Source organism: Ambystoma mexicanum, chromosome 5q (genome assembly GCF_040938575.1).
Source record: "Ambystoma mexicanum isolate Mex_15411 chromosome 5q, UKY_AmexF1_1, whole genome shotgun sequence".
Taxonomy (NCBI): domain Eukaryota; kingdom Metazoa; phylum Chordata; class Amphibia; order Caudata; family Ambystomatidae; genus Ambystoma; species Ambystoma mexicanum.
Genome location: NC_090933.1, coordinates 92,629,788 through 92,655,530, shown reverse-complemented (window position 1 = coordinate 92,655,530; position 25,743 = coordinate 92,629,788). Strand labels below are relative to the sequence as shown.

The window sequence follows — 25,743 nt, the reverse complement described above, 5'->3', positions numbered from 1 at the left end:
AAAGGTAACACCACAATTACATGGACACCTGAAAGGCACACTGCGGTCACAACATTAAAAGAACTGATATGTACAGCTCTCGTCCTAGCCACACCTGATTACTGACACAGAAAAAATCCTTGGGCCACATGCCACTAGCATACTACAGCGGCACTCTTGACTCAGTAACGCAGGGTAATTTTGCATGCGAACAGGCTCTTCCAGCCGTTGCCTTCACAATCGAAAAGAGCTCTACAATTGTGATGGGATGCTCCGTCACACTGTTCGTGAAACAATCCTTGTTTGCCATAGTTGATCGATCCAAATCCACCCGCACAACACAGAGAGCATCAGCATATGAGATAATCATCTCAAGCCCAAATGTCCACGTAATAAGCTGCAAAAAGGTAAACCCAGCGACATTCCTCACAGAGCCATGCACAATGGAGGACATGCAGGACCATGATTGCGCCACTTATGAGGGGGTAGGAGACGACATTCCAAAAGCAAATGAAAACGCATTAAGCGAGGGAGAAGTGTTCTTTGTAGACGGGTCAGCATCCATTTCCCCAGAGACTGGTGAAAGGCACGTTGGTGCAGCAGTAGTGAGATTGGAGGAGGGTGAATAGGAGATTCTGGTACAAAAACACTTACCAATGTACTATTCGGCCCAAGCAGAAGAACTGGCAGCACTAATTGAGGCCCTCCATGCAGCAAAAGGGTGTGCAGTAACCATATATTCCGATTCAGCGCATGTAATCAACACAGTACATGCTGGGTTATCTTGGTGGAGAGGAAGGGGGTTCAGAAGAGCTGATGGGTCCCCAGTACAACATGCTGAGTTATTAAATGAACTAATCAAAGCTCTTGCAGAGCCACCGGTGGTGGCCCTGGTAAAATGTCAAGCTCATTCCAACAACAGCAACAAAATATAATTGGAGAACATGGCGGCAGACGCCGCTGCAAAGCAAGCAGCCTACTTTCAAAACCAACCACAGAATGTTTGCTAAAAGGTAGAGAGGAAGAGCCTAAAGGAGAAGGATACAATGCACTGCCAATAGCACAAATGATAGAGCTCCAAAAGAAGGTGCCACCGGTATAGCAAGAACTATGAACAAAACAGGGATGCACACTGTCACCCACAGATCTCCTATGGAGGCAGGACACGACAGGGAAGGTAGTCATTCCTGTAGAATTGTTGCAAATAGCATTCCAACAATTACACTTTCCTGCCCACACCTCAAAACAGCACATATCTGCAGAAATACAGGAGGATTGGTTCATTCCAAACCTCCAAGAACACCTTACCAAATTGACCATCGAACGCGTCACATGTCAAACATTTAATTCAGGAATGACTCTCAGAACATTGCGAGGAACACTGTCTCGCCCCATCGGACCTTTCCGTGAACTGCACCTCGATTATGCAGACATGGGAGAGAGGTGCAATGGGGCAAGATACTGGATAGTAGTGGTATGTCCCTTTTCGCGCTGGGTGGAGGCGGGGCCCTGTGCCCAACCAGAAGCAAAGTGTGCAGCTAAATTGTTTGAGAGAGAAGTGCTACCACATTGGGGTATATGCAATGTCATACGCTCCGACAATGGGACACATTTTGTAAATGACCTCTTCAGAGAAGTAACAACCTTATTGGGAATAAAACATAAAATGTGTTCAATTTACCATCTGCAAGCAAATGGAACTGTCGAGAAAATCAACGGCCTTCTTAAGATTAGATTGTCCAAACTCTGTCACCCTCAAAAAGAACTGGGTCTATCGTCTTTCACTGGCCGTATTCCAGCTGTGCACGCAGCCTAGTAAGGACCACCATTTGTCCCTTCAAGAAATAGTAACTGCCCGAAGTATGCAAATGCCACGGTCCCCGGTAAGAAGAATGTCCGATGCACATAGAACTGCAACAGTGTTAGGTGAAGAATTCAAAGAATCCCTCACGCAACTCACAAGAGTAGTAGAACAAGTTACTTCTTACCTTGTAACGTTCTTTCGACGGGATGTTCCTCCGACGTATTCCTCATCTTAGATATATCCTTCCAGCTCTGCTGGCCTCGGAAAATTTTTTCTCCAGAGGGCGCTGCGCGTCGACGTCCCTCGAGTCGATGACCCTCGACAGCCGCCGTATCGACGCTCGACGTCATCCTGCCTATAAAGGCCGCGCGCAGCGTCCGTTGCTCAGTTCCGTTTTGTAGCCCACAGTATTACTGTTTGGACTAGACTAATCACCCTGAAGGAGCGTAAGCTGCAACAACAAGGGAAGTAAAACTGCGGGGATGGATGGGAGGGTCGATGAGGAATACGTCGGAGGAACATCCCGTCGAAAGAACGTTACAAGGTAAGAAGTAACTTGTTCTTCGAAGGGATTGTGTCCTCCGACGTATTCCTCATCTTAGATAGGCTCCCATAGCAGTATTCTATATTCGGAGGAGGGAGTACGGACTTCACGCTGTCTTCTATTGGTGAATAGAATGCAGTACAGCCCTTCCAAACCTAGTCTCTTGACTAGAGGAGGAATCCAGATTGTAAAAACGTGTAAAGGTATGGACAGACGACCATGTAGCGGCCGCACATATGTCTTTAATCGGCACGCCTCTTTTGAGGGCCGATGAAGCTGCAATACCTCTGGTCGAATGAGCCCTAAGGTTTTGAGGGGGCTCTTTCCCAGCCAATTTATAACATTCCAGAATGGCTAGAATGATCCATCTGGAAATGGTCTGCTTAGTTATTGGTAACCCCAGCTTGTGACCTGCGTAGCCTACAAACAGCTGGTCTGCCTGTCTTATCCTGGCTAGTCTACTAATGTAAAAACTTAAAACCCTCCTAGGGTCTAGTCTGTGTAACCTCTCTTCCTCTTTCCCCGGGTGAGGAGGAGGATAGAAAGATGGTAGGATAATCTTCTGAGAGATATGGAATTCAGAGACTACTTTTGGGAGGAAATTAGGCTTCACTTGCAGGACAACTTTGTCTTTGTGAAAGATTGTATGAGGGGGTTTACAAGAAAGAGCTTGTAATTCGCTCACCCTTCTAGCAGATGTAAGTGCTATTAATAAAACAGTCTTAAGGGTAAGGAATCTTAACGAACAAGAATGGAGAGGTTCGAAAGGTGTCCCCATCAGGAAAGTTAATACTAAGTTTAAATCCCATAGGGGAACTTGGAATGGTCTTGGGGGATAAACATTGGTTAACCCCTTTAGAAACTGTATTACCAAGGGTAATTTGAAATAGGATGGTTCCTCCGCAGTACGCTTAAAGATAGATAGCGCTGCGAGATAGCCCTTAATGGTGCCAACTTGAAGGCCTGAATTTGCCAAATATAGTAGGAAGGACAAAACCATTGGTGTACCACATGAAAATGGGTCGATATTCTGTTCTCTACACCAGTTGCAAAATCTGTTCCAACGGCAGCGGTATAAAGACTTTGTTGCTGGTCTCCTTGCCGAAAGCAACACCTCCATAACATCATCAGGGAGGTCCCAATCCTTGTACCTCAGCCGTTCAGAAGCCAAGCGTGAAGGTTGAGGGTTTTGATGTCTGGATGGAGAACCTGACCTCCCTTCTGTGAGAGTAGGTTCTCTCTGAGAGGAAGTCGAAATGGAGGGCAGATGGACAAGTCTAGAAGGTCCGGGTACCACGTTCTCCTGGCCCAATCCGGGGCAATTAGGATCATGGTTCGCCGGAATCTTCTCAACCTCCTGATCATTTGAGGAATGACAGGGACCGGTGGGAACGCGTACAGAAGCGGAAACTCCCAGTCCACTATGAACGCGTCTCCCAGAGCTCCTCTCGGAGGAAATTCCCTTGAGCAGAACAGGTCGCATTTCCTGTTTAGGCTGGTGGCGAACAGATCTACCTGAGGGGTTCCCCAAAGGGCGAAGATCTCTTGAAGGACTTCCTGAGCTAGCTCCCACTCGTGAGAGACTGTGTTCTGCCTGCTCAGAGCGTCCGCTGTCAAGTTCTTCTCTCCGGCTAGGTGAACTGCCGATAGAGAGATTCCTTCTTGGATTGCCCAAAACCAGAGCTGCATCGCCTCTCTGCACAGGGGTAGTGATCCTACGCCTCCTCTTTTGTTGAGGTAATGCATGGCCACCGTGTTGTCCGTCATTATCAGGACGTTCTTCCCTTGTACAACTGGCAGGAAAGCCTTCAACGCAAGTTTGATGGCTCTCAGCTCTAACAGGTTGATGTGTAGTCTGGACTCCGATGGAGACCAACGACCGCTGATGGTCAAGTCGTTGGCGTGGGCTCCCCACCCCGTGAGTGAGGCATCCGTGACTACTGTTATCTCCGGCCAGGGTTGCCAAAACTGTTCTCCTTTCAGAATGTTCTCCTGACAGGCCCACCACTGAAGGTCTCGAGCCACCCTGCCGGGAACCTGAAGAAGATCTGTCATTCTCCCTGAGAATTGTGACCACTGAGTCCTCAGTGCCCACTGGAGGGATCTCATTCTCAGGCGAGCCTCTGGCACAAGGAAAATGCAGGATGCCATGAGGCCTAGCAACCTCAAAAAGTCGAAAGCTGGGAGACGTTGGGCAAGTTGGAACTTGGTAACCATCTGTAGAATATCTTGAGCCCTCACCTCTGGTGGCGAGGCTTTTCCCAGGGAAGTATCCAGGATCGCTCCTATGAACTGGAGTCTCTGCGATGGTATCATTTGAGACTTCTTTAAATTGAGGGAGAAGCCCAGCTTGTGAAGGGAGTAGCATACGTGATTTAGCTGGATCTGAGCTTGCTCCGGAGAAACAGCCCTGATCAGCCAATCGTCCAGGTAGGGGTAGACGTGAATCCCTTCCCTCCTTAGACTTGCCGCCACTACCGACATTAACTTGGTGAAGACCCTCGGGGTGGAGGTCAGCCCAAAAGGCAGTACTCGAAATTGATAGTGAGAGTTGCCAATTGCGAACCTCAGGTATTTCCTGTGTTTGAGATGGATAGGCACATGGAAATAAGCGTCCTGAAGGTCCAGAGATACCAACCAGTCCTGAAACTGAAGGGCCTGGAGGATCTGAGAAAGAGTGACCATCTTGAATTTGTCTTTCCTGAGGAATTTGTTCAATTCTCGCAAGTCCAAGATGGGTCTCAGTCCTCCGTCTTTCTTTGGAACGAGAAAGTAAGGGGAGTACCAGCCCTTGTTCCTCTCCGCTACAGGTACCGGTTCTATGGCACCTTTCTCTAGCAGGTCTATAATTTCCTGCAAGAGGAGCGGATCTGGAGCTTTCTGAGAGCTGATTCCCGGTGGATGACTCTGAGGTATACGTAGGAAAGGTAGGCAGTAACCTTGGGCAACTGTTTCCAATGCCCAAGCATCTGACGTGATAGCCTGCCACTCCGCCAGATGTTGAGTCAACCTGCCTCCTACAGGTGTCCTGTGAGGAAGTCCTCAGAGTGGTTTTGGGGCGGCTGATGCAGATGCCGATGGTAAAGAGGCACCTGCTGTTGCTGCGGCTTTAGAATATCTACCCCGTCCACCTCGGGTAGTTCTTCTTTGACCCCTTTGAGCCGGTCGTCCTCTACCTCTTCCGAATGAGGAGTAGAAGCGAAAGGACTTGCCCCTCGCAGAGGTTCCTGTGGGACGAAAAGGAGTCTGACGGATTGCAGCTCCTAGGGATTTTGCTGCTGCTTTTGAAGTTTGCAGTTTCTCTAAACTGTCATCCGCCTTTTTCCCTAACAAAGAAGAGCCATCAAATGGCATGTTCAAGAGCCTGGCTTGCACATCTGGGGCAAAACCCGACTTTCTCAACCAAGCGAACCGCCTGATTGATGTACTTGCCGCCATTGCTCTGCTGATACTGTCAGCCGAATCAATGCCCGTCTGGAGGGATTCGCACATAGCGTCTTTACCGTCCTGTATAATATTCAGGAACGCATCCCTTTCTTCTCCCTCCGGGATGCAGTCAGCCGCTGTAGAAGCACACTCCCAAAGTGTATGGCTGAACCTAGCAAGGGTGCAAGTAGCATTAACAGACTTTAACGCCATGCTACATGCTGAAAAGACTTTCTTAGCCATAGCATCATATTTTTTATCGTCCCTGTCCTGTGGGACAGTAGGATAAGCCGTCTTGACGTCGGTAGAGGATGCTGCTTGTACCACCAGACTTTCTGGGGATGGATGTTTAGACAAGAACTCTGGGTCTGTGGAAGATACTCTGTACTTTGCAGACAGTTTTTTATTTACTGCTGGTATTACATCTGGGGTTTCCCAGTTTGTCATGATCTTTCTCTGAAGAGCTTTATGAAAGGGCACCACTGGATCCTCTTGTGGGCCTTTGTCAAGAATATCCGTGAGGTCATCTTGCTGGAAAGATTGAGAAGGTGTAGACCACCCCATGAACTCTGTAATTCTGGCCATTAAGGCTCTGTAGGGGGTTTCAGCATGCTCCCCCGGGTCTGGTTTAGCAAAATCCACCTCAGGGGAAGTGTCTAAACCACTTGCCTCATGTAAAGAATCATGAAGATCCTTTAATCTGCGCTCTTCAGAGGAAAATTCCTCTCTAACTGGGGTTACAGGTCCCTGTAACTCAAATGTGTCTTGTTCTGACAAATCACCCTCTTCTAAAATTGAGGATATAGTTCTCAATTGTTCTGAATTAATAAAGGGAGTAAATCCCATTTCCAAGGCAGAGGGTGCTGAACTTGTCATTATTGGCCTCGAAAACGTCGATGTCGTCGACGCCGAAGGCTTCGAGCGTGGCGTCGAAAACAGAGGTGGAGGCCTCGAGGACCTCGACAGAATTGGAATTTTACTCGACAATATCGACGCCATCGACGTCGAGGGCCTGGGAATCGTCACTGGATGTGTGGTCATCGTGACTTTTCTCGGCGTCGACGCCGGTGTCGAGGCCGGCGTCGAGTCGACAGACCTGTGTGTCGAAGGTCCCTTCGACAACGGCGTCGAAGACCTCGACGTCGACGGAACCTTCGTCGACGGAACCTTCGAGGAAGGTTTGGAGGTCATGGTCCTACTCGAGGGTTCGAGACGCACTCGAGAGGTTTCTTTCGCCGGGTACTGCGACTCGCGGCGTTTTTGACCTTCGGGTCTTTCGACCAGAGCATCGCTCTCGGCAGTCTTCGAGGGGGTCGAGGCCGCTTTCTCGAAGACGCTCATCATGTTTTTTCTGAATTCCTCCCATTCAGCCCGGGAACTATGTTTCGTGGGGCAAGGGATTCTTTTTGGCGAAACAGAGGAAGAGGAAGACGGAGAAGGGGATCTTCGACGTCTCCTCTTCGAGTGTTTCGATCTCGAGGAGTGATGAGACCCACTCCGAGACCTGGAGCGTGAATGGTGACGAGGAGACGAATGTCTCGACTTCGTCGAAGAAGAAGAAGCTTTAAAAGTCTTACCTTTCTCCAGCTTCCCCCTACGCTCCTTCAGGGCCTTAGCTGTCATGGACATACAGTCCTCGCACTCCGAACAATGGTGTTCGGCTCCCAAGCACCACAGACAATTTCTGTGAGGATCGGTCAACGACATCTTTTTCCCACAATCTCGACATTTTTTGAAGCCGGATCGAGGGGTTGTCGGTTCCGACGAGGAAGCCATCGAGTACGATTCGAATAACTTGAAGTAAATATTACTAAGAACTGAGCAACGGTATTCCGAGGCACCGAGTAGCGCGGAAAAACGGAACTGAGCAACGGACGCTGCGCGCGGCCTTTATAGGCAGGATGACGTCGAGCGTCGATACGGCGGCTGTCGAGGGTCATCGACTCGAGGGACGTCGACGCGCAGCGCCCTCTGGAGAAAAAATTTGCCGAGGCCAGCAGAGCTGGAAGGATATATCTAAGATGAGGAATACGTCGGAGGACACAATCTCTTCGAAAGAATAATTGCAAAACAAGTAGCCCCACCATTTACCAGAGAAAACGAAACATCTACCTCCACTGCCCGAGCTGGGAGCCCAACAAAACCTCTGATGTCTGGGGAACTGGTGTAAGTTCGCAGCTGTGTACGGAGGTGGAACTCTAGATTTCATGGCCCTTTTGAAGTAGTGTATTGCGCTCCTCTAGTAGTAAACGTGACGGGCCTGAAATAGTGGGTCCACCTGTCAGATGTTAGGAAGGCCCATGATAGTGTGACACCAGAAACCGCACAAAAAAATGAACGGGAAGCAGCAGTGCTTTAAAGAGAGAAAGATAAGGCAGAACACAGGGATGACAAAGGCACAAGAGTAATGCAATTATTTAAGCAAAATGTATGTATGTGTGTAAAATGAGCAATGTATTGCGATGTGAAAAGTAATTTTTGATTATACTTAATTTCCATGCTTTCCTGTTTCTCTGTCATTCTCATATCTTATTCACACTCAAATTTTATAGAACCCATTATGTAGGTGCTACAATGGTGGAAAGGACGCCACTCTCTACTACTAGAACTGAGTTAGTTAGCAGTAGGAATGAAACGAGTGCCACTAGGGCCTATTCGTACAACTGCGGGTTGTACTTTATCACAATTGTTTTTTCAATTATTCTGCTAAGTTTAGGAATGTATTGGAGTATATGTTTTATTGTGGGAGACATAAAAAGGGGGAACACGAATACAAGAAGGGAGAAAACTAATATGGCATGGTGTAAAACTGATATGGGACCACAACACATCGTCAATCCTCACTACCTTACACAGAATTACACAAAGGAAGCACTGCAACCCGGGTTAGTGATAATTAACGAAAGGGAAAGAGTAATCTATGTACAAAACAATGATTTGTCCACTCCAGCAATGTTTACAGTGCCACAAAGTGATTCACAGACAACCGAAGAACCTACCTCAAATGTTGAAATTGTGTATACTCTGCCTCCCACTGTCACGCCAAATGCTCTCCCAAGCTCCCAATACTGGCAGCTTAGTAGCGACACCAATGTAAACTCGGATATGGGTATTTTTCCTATTTATCGCCCAAATACAACAAATGCACACAGAACCTCAAGTGTTGTTAATAAATGGTACAGAAGGTCATTTGCTGACGGAAAAAATTAATGAATAGACGAAAGAGACGAGCACAACAACACAAATACGATGCATATCGTGGGTTGGGGTTGGATAAGGTAGAAGACCTCTTCCATCTGGACCAGTCTAACAAGTGGTACTCTGACATGAGTGCCACGGGGAGACAGGCCACGAATGGTAGCTGGTATGTATGTTGAAATGAAATATTTGTAACGCGCACCGGACAAATTAAATCGTAATTGGGCACAGATACTATCAATTGCCAATTGTCTGTGACACGGTCCACTAGGTCATATGAGATTACTTAGCACCAGCTAAAGTACACAAAGAATGCTAACAAAACAGATGGGTCTTCACAGCCCTCTGGAAAGCCGAGAGGGTTTTAATCTCACGGATTTCTCTGGGCAGTTTGTTCCATGCTCTTGGACCGTAGAGTCCAAATCTACAGTCCCCTTTGTTCACACACCTGGTACCTGGCATGTAAAGCAGATTTTGGTCTGCAGAGCGCAGTCGTCGAGTGGGAACATACCTCCTGGTTCTGTCTGATAAGTATTTTGGTCCTATCTTATTAACGCACTTATAAACCAGGGACACCTAAGGTATTAGTACCCCAAAAGACCACAATAGTAGAAACCCAATGTTTCCTTCATTTCCCACTGTGTAGAATCAAGAGCACCTTCCAGGCCCACACAGTTCAACTACAACTGCTTCCTCCAGACGAGAAAATCTGCAAGAACAAACCCAAAGGTGCGATGTGTTTTAAGGAACCACCTTTTGCAATAAAAGGGACTATGTTCGAGAAAATAAATGGCAAGATGCAACCGTCATGTGCAAAGCCGAAGCACTGCGTGGCTTATCGGATGAGAGGCTGAAATGGATGGATGACATGTGCCCAAGCCTGGAGTCAACACATCACAAAGCTGACATGGGTCACTGCACTAGAAAAACCCATCAAGATCCAGCACAAAGAAAAATGTGAACTTTGCTTTGATGGGAAAGGAAAAGTACCCATTGGGTGCAACACTCGCAACAGAACCCTCGTCAACCCAGACATGGGGAAAGGAACTGCTGCCCTCAAGGATCATTACTGGGTGTGCGGCAAACAGGCATACTTGCACCTGCCGTCATCATGGAGGGGCTACTGTGCTCTGGCGACGCTGCACTGCTGGTGATTCTGGAGAAGCACATCAAGGGGGAAGGGTAGCCCAACTAACAGCAACTGGCGCCCCAACCAACGAAGAACCCCGAACCCCCATCTATGATATACTGCCAGGAGACACACTGCAAGATCAAGTATCATGCAAAAAGATCATGCAACTACCTCTCTAAAGACTCTTCTGACCTCTTGGCACAGATCCCTGATGAATACAAACTTTTCAACTCTGCAGAGACATTTTTTTACATCACTGATCCCCAGCATCCAAGCACGAGCAGCAAACGCCAAGTGGCTCCAGATAATCCGCTGGGATCTGATCCAACTGGCCAACGATACTGAGGAAGGGTTCAATGTCATCATGGTAGAACTAAGAGCACCGAGACTGATGACGATGCAAAACTGCTAAGTCTTGGACCTCTTCACAGCAATGGAGGGTGGTGTTTGCTGAAAAATCGGGAGTGTATGTTGCACTTTCATACCTTCTTCAAATGCTGATAACGGGCACACTTTCACGCGTAATTGCTGCAGCACACAAACTTGGAGTGAGAATGAAAAAAAGGTGGTGTCCAGCCCAGTGACTGGTTCAGCATGGCATTCGACTGGGTACCATCATGGCTCAGAACTGCAATGAAGTTACTGGTCCCCATTATCGTCTTCCTCCTGCTGATCTTTTCTGTGCGTCAGTTAGGGGTTCGATGCTGTGCAGAAGCGATTCCTAATAGTGCGATGATGATGGTGACTATAGGCAACAAAAATATTAATGGGAAAATGCCTCATGATACTAGGGAAGCCCAAGTACAAACCGGTGAGAGTGATGAGCCCAAATACCAAATGGTGGCAATATATAAAACACAGGAGATGTAGTAGATAATTACTATTACACAACCATCAAACAACCACAAGATCTAGAAAATTACATGGAAGTATGGGTCGACCTGGACGGGGAGGGGGGACTGCATTTACATGACATGCATCCCTGAAGAGTTTGCACGGCATGGGGAGAGCCTCAGAAACGTGTGCAGAGCTTGTATGCCAGTAAAAGGCACTCCTGCCTCGGATGAGGCAGTATAAATGGCAGAGGAACTTAGACGCACAGGGGCGGGAGGGTATTCGTTACTTTAATGGTAACGAAAGGGGGGAATGTTGGGGGACTGGTGGTCATTTCCACCCCCTTTCCATTTCCGCACTAGATAAATCCCATGCATGCTAAAGGGGGGAGACGCCCCCCATCTCCTGCGCGTAATCTGTACTAATCAACCTCTAACCACTAACAAAAGACAAATACGTAACCAAGCCTTATTGAAGCTCAGAGACTGCATTTTGTAACACACTAGAGGCCATCTTTCACTAGGCCCGAAAATGATCTCTAAAAACCGGCCTCTCCCCTGCCCAGCGCCTCGCACAGACAGCCCATGCCACCTTTGCCTCCGGCCAGCTCCGCACACACCCTCTTCTCACGGAAGTCCAGCCATTAATTGTTGCAACATTTAGTATCGCCTGGGAAAGAGGAGATCACTGCCCTGTGTGAGACCGGAGCAGGCCTCAGCCCAAGAACACATCCATCTCCACTAACCTGCCTCCCTCGACCCCCCCCACCCTGCCAAGCCAGTTCACTGGGCCCATGCCCCTCTGCTCTTTGATACAGATACACATCTGACCCCTTGCAGTGACCAAACGAGGACACCCATCATAGCACTAATCCCCCACACCAATATATCCTCTATAAAAATAACCCATGTCCACCCGTATCATGAGCCATCAGGTAGATCAAAACCCCCAAGGTGGGCACCTGGTCTGGAGCATTGTGTTTTATGATTGTTTGGGTGCAGAGGGTAGAATGTCCATATAACCTGCCGATGAACTCTGAAAGCACCCCCATTCATGCCAAACATTTATGCTTGCCATTTGTCTCATGCCTTGAGATCCTGTTGTCGTAGTTTAGATAGTTTGAATTACAGCACTGCGCTGACCTGATGAGCCCAGCTGACCCACGTGCCGCGGGATCGACACCCCAGCAGCAACCAACCCAATGTGGTCGCCCCATATGGATACATACTGCATCATTGTGCATCACCAATTGTATTGCAGAGTTGTGTACCTATATTATGGCGTCACTAGTAACGCTGTTTTGACTTATAATGTGCTGCCCATGTAATGTTTAGCAGAGCTCTCTGTATGCACAATTTATCTTATAAACCTGGTTCACTTGCAATCCATCTCCTGGTCTCATTCCCTAGCGGGGTGTGTCCATTATTTGGTCCTTTTTGTATGGCTTGTTGGTGGGTGTGTGTGCCTTCAGTGGTGACAGTGCACGGTATAAGAACCTTTGACATAACATTTATATAGCAGTGTGTATTCTCAAACAGGAAGAGGAACCCTGTATTTGCACTTTATTTTGATCAATGTCTTATAAATAAAAGGTGTTTGTGACATCTCGCATGTAGTTGGCGGCTTACAACCGAGCATTTAACCCACATAAACATCATCAAGATTATATTGTATATCGAGATATAGCCCAAAAATATTTATATGACTTTTGGTCCATATCGCCCAGCCCTAAACTAAAATACTCTTGGTTTCATTTCTACCTAAATGTGGCTAATATTGTTACAGGAACATACAAATATGTATTGTGCAAGCAGGTTCAAAACACCATGCAATATTTACTTTGTGACCCCTTTTGCTGCGATAAGCCTGGAGTACGCGACTGGAAAATGACATCTTGTAAAGTACACTTAAAGGACATGATCAGTTAAACCAACGATCTGTATTCTGCTAATTATTCACAAAGAACCCACTATAAAAAATAATAAAGCATACCTTCTCAGCAATACTGTACAAGACTTCATCCATTTTCATGCACGTTGGGTCCCAGTCATGGCCAAATCTGATAACCAAAACACGATCTTCTTCAGAAAGGATAGCCTGGTCCACCTGCCATCCATTATGCAAATGCGGGAGCATGTACGACATCTTTGCAAGTTGGTCTAATGCCTAGAGAGAAAATAAAACAATCGTTCTTGCTAGAGCTACATTTCATGAGAAAGCTTGCACAAGTGAGCAGCAATTTACAGTGTTTTTTTTTTTTTTTAACACAGTCAGTGCCAGGTTTCTGGATTTTGACATAACCAAGGTGCTGATAGCAAGCTTGTTAAGTGTTTAGCCTAAATACCATATACAAAACATAGAATTTGATGGTTATACCAATGTACATTAGCCACCTGTCACTAGCAAGTTACTTATACGACCCCTCATTATGGCTTTTAAATCACCAAAAAACGTTTAATTTGTGCAAATGGCCATACAAAATTATCCCACTTTTAGAAAAGGTTTCTTATACTGACAACCAGCTGAACACATATTCCCTGTAGTCATTACTTTTTTTTGGCATTCACTTCTTTATTTTAATTTGGAATCTTAGGTTGACATCTCTCAATCTTTGACCTAAAATAAAAACGGCGACTTAAAATATTTAGACGATACACAACAAATATATACCACCCTGAATCAACTCAATACACACAAACTTGCAACAACGACCTCACAGGCAGGAACAAAAAGGAAAATATAACCTTTATAAACGTACTGAAGGTATTACATTACAAACTGCGATGACTGCTTCAGACTGACTCAACTTTCAGTCCTCGTGTGCGTGTCTCCCACTTCATGGAGTTATTTTCAAAAGAAAATGAAACCCCGATTATGCCTTAGGTTATAGGGAATGATCCAGACAGGTGTCAATTACCAATTTAAAAATTCAACTATCCACCAGCATAAATGAAAAACAGAACATCAACCTCAGGAAGCATCAAGAGAAGGCATCACACAGAGGTTTCATTTGTAAGGAACCTTTAAAACCGAAAAGCAGTGATTATGTTGCTTGGTAGCAGGCCTTCACTGGGGTGGGATGCAAGTGAGGGGCGTTTTTTTATTTTTTTAAACAATGTATGTATACAAAAAGGTACACAAATGAATGGGGGGAGAAGAGCCCACTTTCCTTAACTGGTCACGGAGGAAAGTGCAAAGGTAAGACCTGGTGTGGTCGGCAAATTATGGTAGCGTTTAGAGAAATTAATAGTTAGACCCATTATTTGACTGCAGTTTCAACGGACTACACTTTCAATTCAGGCTAGGTGTACAGAACAGAGAGCCTCAAGGGAGACAAAAGGACCTTAAATACGGGTGCAAGTGAATGAAAGCAAGATGTAGAGCAGCAGTGAGTAACCAATTGTTGATTTGCCTGTAGGGAACTTTTCTTAGCCTACAGGAGAAAATTATTATTCCTTTAAAAAAGTCATAAGTGGCGGCAATTCAATGAGGGGTCCAATTGAGGTCACGTGTGACCAGAGACATTGCTCTCACTGCAGAGTGGAGAATAACTAGCTGCTGTGTACAACAGCAAGAAGCGAGAGCACGCGCTTCTAAAGTCATACTTTTATTAAGTGAACACTAAACATGCCTGAATAGTCCTTGTGAGAATGTCCCCTGCCTGACACTTGGGATGTATGGGGAGTAGGGGGGAGGGGTATGAAGGCCTGTTGCTGTGAGCGACTCTGTGGTACAGGGCAAGGGTGAGAGTTCAGAGGGGGTGGTATGTGGAGGAACTTGTGGCAACACAGACAACCGGGGTCAGGGGTACGTGCCTGTCACATGTGCACTGAAGGACTTGTTATCCCTTTTAGTCGGGAAACCCAATGGTATATGGTCTTTCCATCGAAAGCCATACCATTGAATAACATCGAAAATTATTCATTGAATTGCCTTTCCATTGAAAAGCATATTCATTGAAAAAATTTCGATGGATAGGGTTTAGGGTTGGGGCTAGGGTTAGAGTTAAGGGACCCCCCCAAAATAAATAACTAATAAATAACTCTAATAAATATATATATATATATATATATATATATATATATATATATATATATATATATGACAATGCATTACTTACCGTAAAAGCATTTCTGATGGTTGTATCTGCTTAGATTCACATGCTGTGCATATGTCCGACATCCAGTGGTCACTGGATTATTGCATTTTGTTTTTCGTAGTCGAAAAGGGACGTCGACAAGGCGTGTCTGAAATACTATCCCTATAGTGACGTGCGTTGTACCCACAATCCCTCATGCGTCGAGGTCCCTCTGTTTGTATTTTTCTGCCCTGAGGGAGCCTTCTAGACGTCAGTGAGTACAGAAAATTGAGATATAAAAGGAAGTTTATGTTCCTTCCATCCGAGCGGGGAGGAAGGGTGGGCGCATGTGAATCTAAGCAGATACAACCATCAGAAATGCTTTTACGGTAAGTAATGCATTGTCTTCTGATGTTTGTTAATCTGCTTAGAATCACATGCTGTGCATAGACTAGCGAGCAGTACCCGGAGTTGGCGGTGGGTTATGAGAAGGAACAGTAGAGAAAAGATGTCTTAATACTGCCTGTCCCACCTGGGAGTCAGATCTCGAGTGTGCATCTAGACAGTAGTGTTTTGTAAAGGTGTGCACAGAACTCCAGGTAGCCGCTTTGCAGATGGACTCAAGGGGAACATTTGCAATGAATGCTATGGACGCCCCCGTGCCTCGAGTAGAGTGTGCTCTTGGCTTAAAGGGCAGTTCTCTCTTAGCAAGAGTATAGCAGAGAGTGATGCATTGAACAATCCATCTAGAAATAGTGGACTTTGAAACTGCATCCCCTTCTCTTCCTGCTGCCACCGAGACGAAGAACTGTCAGTGGTCTGGTTCTTTCCATGTAGAACATGACCGCTCTGCGCACATCTAGTGTGTGCAGAGTTTTTTCTCCCAAGTTGGAAGGATTTTGAAAGAACGTTGGCAGTTCTATAGACTGGTTTACGTGGAATTTCGAGATGAATTTCGGAGCAAACCTTGGGTGCGTGCGTAGAACCACCTTATCTCTGTGAACTGTAACGAAGGGGTCTAGAACAGAAAGAGCCTGTAGTTCACTTACTCTCCTGATGGAGGCTATAGCTATTAAAAAAGCAGTCTTAAGAGTGAGGTCTTTAAGAGATGCTTTGTGCATGGGTTCGAATGGTGAGCCCATGAGTCTGGTAAGTACCACGTTAAGGTCCCATCCGGGAGCTGGGTTAGCTATCGGGGGGTGTATTCTCTTTACTCCCTCCATGAAGGCCTTTATAACAGGGATCTTCCACCACGACACCTTGAGTTGGGAAGTGGTGTATGCAGAAAGTGCCGCTAGGTGGACTTTAATGGAATTGAACACTAGACCTGAATCTAATAAGTGGGTCAGGTATAGAACAATATGTGTGGGAGAGCAGTCAATCGGGTTGATGCTTTTCCCTTTGCACCAGATGACAAATCTCTTCCACTTGCTAGAATAGCAGTGGCGAGTGTTAGGTTTTCTGGCTTCCCTGAGGATGTCCATGCATCTCTGCGGGAGCTGTAGATGTCCGAATTCTATGATCTCAGGAGCCAAGCTGCTAAGTTCCTGTTCTGGGGGCATAGATGCAGAGTCCTGCCCTTGTCTTGTGACAGCATGTTGTACGGGCAGGGGAGTTTCACTGGGGGAGATAGAGACATCTCCATTAAGTGAGTGAACCATGGCTGTCGGGCCCACATTGGGGCCACCAGTATCATGGTCACTTGTTCCTGGTGCATCTTGTGCACCACCTTGTTGAGAAGGGGAGTCGGGGGGGAAAAGCGTAAACAAATTTCACTGACCATTGCATCGACAGACCGTTCCCCTTGGATTGGTTCTGGGGGTACCTGGAGGCGTAACTTAGGCATTGTGAGTTCTCCAGGGTTGCGAATAGGTCTATTTCTGGGAATCCCCATTGTGTGAAGACGTCGAAGACGATGTCTTCGTGCAGTCGCCATTCGTACTCTTCGGGCAGGGGGAAATCTCTGCTGAGTTTGTCTGCCAGCAGATTGAGTTCCCCTGGTACATGTTGTGACAGTAGGAACATGTTTTGTTTGAGAGCCCACTTCCATATATTTTGGGCCAGTTTGGACAGTCCTGGAGAGTGGGTGCCCCCCTGCTTGTTGATGTAGTACATGGCTGTGGTGCTGTCTGTAAGGACCAACACAGTCTTGCCTTGTAGGTGTTCCTGGAAGGCTTTTAGCGCCTTGAACACAGCTAGTAGCTCCAGTAGATTTATGTGTTTGGATGCTACGTTCGGAGTCCACACTCCGTGAGCAGTCTGATGGGATAGGTGAGCCCCCCCCCATCCTGTGAGGGATGCGTCTGTGGTTAGAGTGGCTTCCGCCGCGGGTGTGGCAAAAGGTTTCCCTCTTTCCAGGTTTTCCTTTGTCCACCACCGTAGCGAGAGAACCAAGGCCTGCGAGACCACCACTAGATCGTCCCATAGTCCGCTGGCCTGACACCACTGGCTGTTGAGCCACTCTTGCATAGGGCGCATGCGCAGGCGCGCGTGAGGTACCAAATAAATACACGACGCCATCATGCCTAGCAAGCGCATTGCTTTGCGTACCGTCACCTCTCGACCGGTCACATATTGAGGGATCTGAAACAGCATGTTTTGGACCCTCTCGTTGGAGGGGAAGACGAGGCCGTCCTTTGTTTGAATTAGAGCCCCTAGGAATTGTTTGATTTGGCTGGGGTCTAGGCTGGACTTCTTTTCGTTGATGGAGAAGCCCAACTGGAACAAAAGGTCTACAGTCTTTTGGGTATGGGAGAAGCACGTTTCGTAAGAATCCCCTGTTATGAGCCAGTCGTCGAGGTAAGGGTAATCTGGGATGGACAACCTGCGCAGGTGGGCCGCTGCCACTGCCAGTACCTTCGTGAATACCCTTGGTGCTGATGCTATGCCGAAGGGTAGCACTCTGAACTGGTAGTGTTTGCCCTCTATCATGAACCTGAGGTATCTTCTGTGCGCTGGCAACATTAAAATATGAAAGTATGCATCTTTCATGTCCAATCTTGTCATGTAATCTCCCTGTGATAGCAGAGGGATCACTTCCTGTAAGGTCACCATACGAAACTTCTGGGGTTTGATAAACTTGTTCGCTGGGCGCAGATCTAATACAGGGCGCATGGTTAGATCCTTTTTGGATACAAGGAAGTACACTGAATAAATACCTTCCGTTACCTGAGATAGAGGCACGACCTCTATGGTTCCTTTTTCCAGCAGTTGTTGTACTTCTTGGAGAAGGATGGCAAGGTGTTCCGGTGTCATGCGTCGTCCCCTCGGGGGTCTGTATGTTGGGGAACTGGCGAATTCAATGCAGTATCCGTGGGCTACGGTGGAAAGTACCCAGCGGTCTGATGTTATTCCCTCCCATGCTGGAAGAAAGGATGTTATCCGGCCCCCGACCGGTGTTGCATGGGAGGGGATGCGAAGATTCGCGTCACTTGGTGTTGTTGGGGGCTTGGGAGCCTCTGGGGGTGGACCCCCGACCTCTCCCTTTGCCCCGGCGCTGGCCTCTTTGGCTGTACTGCCCACTATTGGCCTGGTAATTGGTGGCAGGGTACTGTTGCTGCTGATTCTGCTGTTGGCGTTGGCCACGAAAAAAGCGTTTGTTGCCATAGCCGCGTCTGGTAGTGGGCTTAGAGATCTGGTCAAGAGTTTTGATAGTATCGAACTCTTTTTTAGCCATCTCCAGAGCCTCATCCACCGCTTTCCCGAAGAGGTTTGAGTCTTCAACAGGTTTATTTATTAAAGACGCCTGTGTCTCCGGTTTGAACCCCGAGTTGCGCAGCCATACATGGCGTTTTAGGAGTATTCCCTGAACCAGGGAACGTCCCGCTGTCTCTGCAGCATCCAGAGAGTTCTTTACAATACTCTGGTTGACCTGGGTTCCTTCGCCAATAGTTGATAGCAGGCGTGTACTTAGTGGTTCCGGCGCTTCTTCGGCGTCTTTGCGCAGTTTGGCCCACTGCGCGTCCGCGTAGCTAGCTAGCAAAGAATTGTTGTTCGCAATTCTTGCCGAAAAGGCAGCCGAGGATGTGACTCTCTTTGCAAGGGCATATAACCTCTTGCCCTCCTTGTCAGATGGTGCCTCGCTGGTGGACAGCGGCACCCCTGCCCTCTTCCTTGTATTAGTTACTACAAGGGAATCCGGAATGGAATGTCCCCTGATGTACAGCGGGTCTGAGGGTGAAGGAGTGAAAAGTTTTTCAATTCTTGGATTAACTCCTCTGATTAGTGCGGGTGTGGACAGCGAAGGGATGATTCTTCTCTTCACTGAAGCGAGGAGGGGAATGGTCTGGCTGACTGGGGGTTTCTCCTTAATTACTCTTTCCACAAAGTCTAGTTCAGGAGAGATCTCCCCAGTGTCCAGTTCGAAATGTGCTGCTGCTCTGTGCAACAGGGCATTGAATGTGGGCTGATCGTCAATGGGAGACGTGTTTCTAACAGGTGAATTGTCAGGAGGATTTAGGTTCAGGACATCAGTGTCCGAATATACTGATGGGGATTGCCAGGGATGAGAAGGTCCTTCTTCTGGATTTTCTCCGAAGCCTTCTCCTACCATGTCTGGGCTGTCTTCCAGACCTTCCTCCTGGTTCTGTCCCTCTTCATCGTCCACAAAATCATCCTCCTCCTCCAAGTATTGTTCCTCACCAGTGAGGTCATACACATTATGGAAGTCTGAGGCTGTGTCCTGCTGGGGATTGACTAGTCTCGGATATATGGCCCTGGGGTCCTCCTGAGGCCCTTCTCTTGTTCTCTTGGGAGTGGGAGGGTTCTGGGTCTTCATAAACCTCTCCATTCTCTCCATGCAGAGATGGAGCCTTTCCATGGTTTCATGGGGTACCCCTGAGCGGGGGAAAATTAGTGTCATCTAGCTGAAAACGGCTCGACCTCTTCCATAACGTCAAGGAAAGTGTCCCGTCGCCTTCCGAAAAGCCTTCCGGTGTGCTGGGGGTCCCTCCGACTGAAGGGGGTAGTCCCTGTCTTTCTTCGGGCTTTTTCTGCGTGTCTTTCGACCTCTGCGTAGCGCTCGACGTGTCTTTCGGCGTACGCTTCTGGGCGTCGGCTACAACGATCCTCGACAAGCTCTCTGCGACTCGTTTGTCAGCGGAGGGCTGTGGTTTCGACGTTACGGGTGTCGATCGTTCTACGGCGGCGTGCGCTCTCTGCTGGTGCGCGCCGGCCGATGGTTTGGGGTTGGCGCCCTTATTTGCCGAAAGCCCAGTTGCTGGTCGCGGCTGCGGTTGCGAGAGGGGCTTCGAACCTGAACGGTCTGAGGAGGCCGCCGGTGGAACCTGCGTCTCCTTGGGCGCTGATGCTTTCTTCGTCTTTGACGAAGAAGAGCCATGGGTTGTGTGCTTATGTGTGGTATCGTGTGCGTCAGTGTCGCCGGGGTGTTCATCCCCATAAGCAGGGCGTGAGCCGAGCCCGTCGGGGCCGGGGACAGACGACGAAGAGCGCGAGGGGTCTACGACTTCCATAGCGGAGGTCGTGTTATCACGTTCCTCGTCACTGTCGGTGGTAGCAGCGGCGGGTGAAGAATCAGCCTTTGACATAGCGTAGGCCGCCCACCTCTTGACCCTACGGTCTTTTAGAGTCTTTGGCTTAAGAAGCCGACAAGCCGTGCAACCCTCCTCTTTGTGATCGAGGGGCAAGCAGCGGTTACACCGTGAATGCTTGTCCTTCCAAGTAAACTTGCCCTTGCAAAGTGGGCAAAACCTAAAGGGTGTCCTCTCCATAGCCGAGGCAATAAATCGTGATAACGACCCCAAGGGAAAGGAAGGGGAAAAGGAAAGGCATTCTTAGAAAAGAACCAGAGATGTCCCACGACCCAACTGTATTTGGCCTGCGAGACCAGGCCACGTGTTCGGCAATGCCGAAGGATCTCCTCCGCTCGTCCCCTCCGTCGAAGATCTTGCTCGGCGGAGACAGCTTCACAACTGCGTCGAGGGAGGGATCGATATGTTATATATTAAATATGAAAACGACCAAAGGTCGAGGAGATGGAAACTGCAATGTCTCTCGAGGAGCTCCGCGTAAAGGCGACCAGTAGCTGGGCGGAAAAAAACAATCTGAGGGACCTCGACGCGTGAGGGATTGTGGGTACAACGCACGTCACTATAGGGATAGTATTTCAGACACGCCTTGTCGACGTCCCTTTTCGACTACGAAAAACAAAATACAATACTCCGTAATGACCACTGGATGTCGGACCTATGCACAGCTTGTGATTCTAAGCAGATTAACAAACATCAGAAATATATATACACACAATTTTTTTTTTTTTTTTTACAAGGAGCTGGCCAGTGCCAAAATTTCAGCACTGGACAGCTCCATGTAACTTTTTAATGTAGAAAATAAGCACTGGACAGCTCCATGTAACGTTTTAATGTAGAAAATAAGAGCATTTAAATGCTTTTACATTTTAAAGTACATAACTAGTTTCGATGGATATGTACTTTTAAGGAAAAATATAGAATTTTGATGCTTTTATTTTCGATGCATCTTTTTGGATGCATTGGCATTTCGATACAATGACTATAAACCACACCCGATAGTTTAATTTAGTTGGTGTGGTAAAGGCTAAGAGAAATGCTGGCCCCATCAAAGTCTTGTTCAGTCTTGTTCAATCAACACTCACATTGATGTCCATATAAGAAACGAGCAACATGGGGGGGATCTTGCTGCAAGAGCTCTGGACCAACTGGGTTGCAAAACAGGAATGCCAACAACAAGATGGTGGACCAGCTTTTAACAAGCTTAGTCAATGTATCACGGTGGACGCATGCTGAGGAAAACAAAATACCTCACTTCTTTACACAATTAGCCTACCACGGTTAAACACCAATTATGACACAGATGCAGACCCTTCGAGAAGGCCGACCCCGGGGTCAGGTGACCTGCCTACAGCCTGTGAGAAAGGAAAGTGTTGCATAGGCACTTGGAAAAGGACAATGCCATTTTGGAAATGGTGAAAGGAGACACATAGGAAGGATTGAGAAGGTAGCAAGCCCAATCCTACAAGGTGGGAGAGATGGCAGGAGACACTAGCAGGTGGTGAAAAGTTGAGGATGTGAACTAGGAGTTAATGTTGCTTAGGTACGAGCAGATGTAAGGGCAGTGAGGAGGCATGTGATATGGTGCTGGTGGGCTGCAGGCCAGGACCCGTACGTAGGCAGCAAGGTGGCCAAGGTCCTAGAGAACAGCCTGTGGAGCCTTATAGTTGGATGCTGTAAGCCCTCTGGAATCATTGGCCCAGCAGGACAGAGCTGGAAACTGTGCAACCACCAACCGAGTGACCAGAATCAAGCTACAATTCAACTACAAGCCAACAGAAAGCCAGAAGACCCGCCTCCCATTCAGATATTTCTTCTGCAATATGGTAAGAGCTGGCCTTTGGACTCATTCTTTTTTTGGGTACATTATTTTTGAAAAAAGGCGGCCCAATTTGGTTCCCCACTAGCATCTATAACTGCTTATATGTTTAACAACCTTTGCTCTCGAATCACAACTTGGTCTGTTTTGTCACTGTTGCTGGCAGCTAGCTCATGTTTTAATTTGGTAATTAAAATCTTTTCTGCTTAAGATCCGGCCTTCAAAACCTAAGAGGTCATAGAAGACTAAAGGATCCACCTTCTTGCAAAGGAATCTGCAATGAAGAGATAGACAAGAGATTTATTTGGTAGACATTCTGCTTTCTCGTTTGTTATATTTGTGCTTATTCGTAGCCGAATACTACCGACCACTATGTCTTGCACATAGGTCTCCTCTAATCACTCATCCACCCACCCTCAACTATTTCACCCCTGGAGAAGGCCCCACATCCAAACAGTGACTGAAGAACTTTGGGTAAAACAGTAGTTTGTACTATGACCTACTGTGATACAAGGACTTCCAAAAATGTGTTTTCCTTGGCATTACAATGTTTTTGTAAGTTTGCCCATACATTTTACTTATTGGGTTTTAGAAAGCGCAGACCACACCCAAGGCAGTATCATAGCACTACCAAAACAAAGGTGCAGGGTGATTTGATCCTAACTAGTTTGGTGACATTGAAATTGGTGACATTGAAATTGGTAAAGTGCAAGAGGAGGGGTCAGGAAAAGAACAAGAAGTGGTTATAAGTGCTTATTAGACAACTAATAAAACAAGACGTTCAAAAATGTCTACGAGTAGGGTATCGTATAGGTGCATATCAATGTAGTTCAGTACATTAGAACAAAGATATCTCTGTCGAAGTGTCAAGGTTTACGGCAGCAGAATACCTGTGAGGTCCCTTGAAGGACTTGGCAAAGGAAACGTCAAGGAGGCAAGTAGGATCATAAATGCAAGCTAAAGGGTTTCCTAAAGAGGAAGGTCTTCATTATTTTCCAGAAGTACAAGTGGTTCTTAACAGATCTACGAACAGGGGTGACCAGTCCAGAGGGTACATCAGGCTAAACCTAGGACTCTGCCTCCATTTTCCATTTCTAAAAGGCAGCTACAACTAGTGACTTACAACCAGAGTATCAGAAGTGTGTGACAAGAAGGTACTTCTTTTTCACCTGAGATAAAGCAGCCCAGGTGTTCCAGAAGGCTCAGTGTATAAGGCACTGCACATTAAAGAAAATGAGCACTCTTAATGGTTAGCCAGTGCAAAGAGAGTACAGCTGAAGTAATATGGTCAAAGGGTTTGATGCCCAAGAGGAAGCACGCCTCTATTCTGGATTTTTTGTAATGAATGCATACAATTTTTGGCAAATCCTGGGAGACTACTATTACAATCGTCAAGCCCCGGGGCACGTTGAGTGGGTGCGGGGGGTTGGGAATGCACTTTAGGATAGGGAGTCACAAATGGGACTTTGTTAGCTCTTATAGCTGAGGAGTGAAAGCCAAAAGGCTATCAAAGACAAACCCCAGGTTTTTAGCAGTGGGGACAATGATTGTCAGGACTCCCAATGAGGCTGGCCATGGGAAGGCAACATGTAGCAGATAAAGTTACCAACACGTTTTCCTGTGTTTAGGAAAAGGCAGTTGTCCATCACCCATCCGAGATTGTAGAACAGCTCGTGAACAAGAGACACACGCCTTTCTAGTATTTAAAACGTGTACAAATTAAAATGTTTTTCCTTCAGTCCTGCCTTTGAAAGAAAGTCAAGTCAGTTTCACTCCTTTTCTTACAGGAAAAGCAATGACAGAACTGATATTTCTTGTAAAGTCTTTCTTTTAGAAGGCGTAATATATTTTCTTGCAATACTTAAAAGCTGTAAAATGATAATATGAACAACTGTTAACCAAGGACATCAAAGTACCGTCTGCAGGAAGCCCCATTGTGTTTCTTAGTTAAAAGGGAAGTTCGCTCAGAAATGTTATTGGGCCTATCGATCGGCATGTATTTTTGAGAATACATCAATCGTAAAACAAATTCCAATGCATCTTACCTTACTTTTTCTATCATTTAAAAATGCGAAACTGGCGGGCCGGGTACCGACATCTTGTGCTAAACGTAGGCGTTGAGCCCTAACATTCGTAATTCAGATCACCTGCCCCCCCAAGCTGACATCACTAGTCAAAATAATAATATGCTCCACCTATTCTGAGGACGTTCGTGGACAGCGTAGACAAACCTACTCTGTCATCACCCACGTCATAATGTTACCCAATGCAAAACCAGCAAGGTAAACACACATCCCTGAGCAGAACTATACACTGAGAACTGTCTAGCCCTTATTTCTTTGCTAATCCAAGCTATCGGGAAATGTATTTAGCAGAACTACCATCCAAGGACATCTCTAGCACCTATACAGTAACATGATGTGGGACAGATCTGCCCGTCTACACCAATCAGTCTTCTACAAAGCGATTTGACCCAAGGAGACACAGCTTCGTCACTCAGTCAGCACACCATGTATTGCAGCTTTCCCGCCAGACAGTAGCACTCGAATTGGGGTACTTTCGTTTCTGCCCGCTGCATAGTCCCTCTGTAGGGTGCTCAAGGCAGGTCCGTTTCTTCTCCCCTCCCACAGGAAGTCTCTCACCAACCCGTTCAGCCTCCAAAAGAAAATAGCAGGTATGTTATAAGGGACATTAGTGAAATAATACAGGAGACGGGGCGGCGGGGGGGTACGACCATCTTCCACGAGGGCTGCTGTGCCCTGTATTCCCAGGGGCGCCTGCTCCAGAACTTTAGGGATCCGGCCACGTTGTCCATGGCAGTCTGCGTATTATTCTTGTGTGAGGCAGATGGGTCGTGCCACACATTAACACCTAGATAGTGAAAGGTATTAGTCTCCCACCGAAGTCCCAGTCGGGTAGATGCTGTTCATCATGGCCTCTAAGCCCCGCGAGCGAGAACAGGCAGGACTTCTCCCTGTTCACTCTGATCACCGACAGCACGGCGAACTGATCAATGACATCCAACAAGCACAGTAAATTTATCATCTGGCCAGTTTACATACAACAGCATGTCATCTGCGTACAAGGAGACTAGGTGCACCACTCAGTCTAGTCTTATCCCGCCTCCCCATACTCATTCCTGAGAACACAGCCAGTGGCTCCAATGCCAGAATATACAGCATCAGCGATAATGGACAGCCCTGGTGCCGTTCTGTGCTTCCCACACCTCATATCGGTCTGCCTGTCTTCACACGAACCCTGTGTAGATCAGCTTTACCCATCTCAAGAAAGCCTTGCCAATGCCAAAATGCAACATGGCTGCAAACATCCAGTCTCAGCGGACCGAGTGAAAGGCCTGGACCGTATCTAACTAGTCCACTGCA

The 25,743-nt window shown here is 47.2% G+C and overlaps 1 protein-coding gene across 2 annotated transcripts in view; it reads right to left on the bottom strand.

The window, feature by feature from the left end:
• TXNL4A (thioredoxin like 4A) overlaps nucleotides 1-25,743 on the bottom strand; it is a 152,567-nt gene that overhangs the window by 73,468 nt on the left and 53,356 nt on the right. For both annotated transcript variants that reach the window (XM_069620581.1, XM_069620582.1), the window contains exon 2: nucleotides 12,910-13,083. In XM_069620581.1, coding sequence (XP_069476682.1) covers nucleotides 12,910-13,062 — 153 coding nt within the window. In that variant the 5' untranslated portion in view covers nucleotides 13,063-13,083. The remainder of the gene's footprint in view (nucleotides 1-12,909; nucleotides 13,084-25,743) is intronic.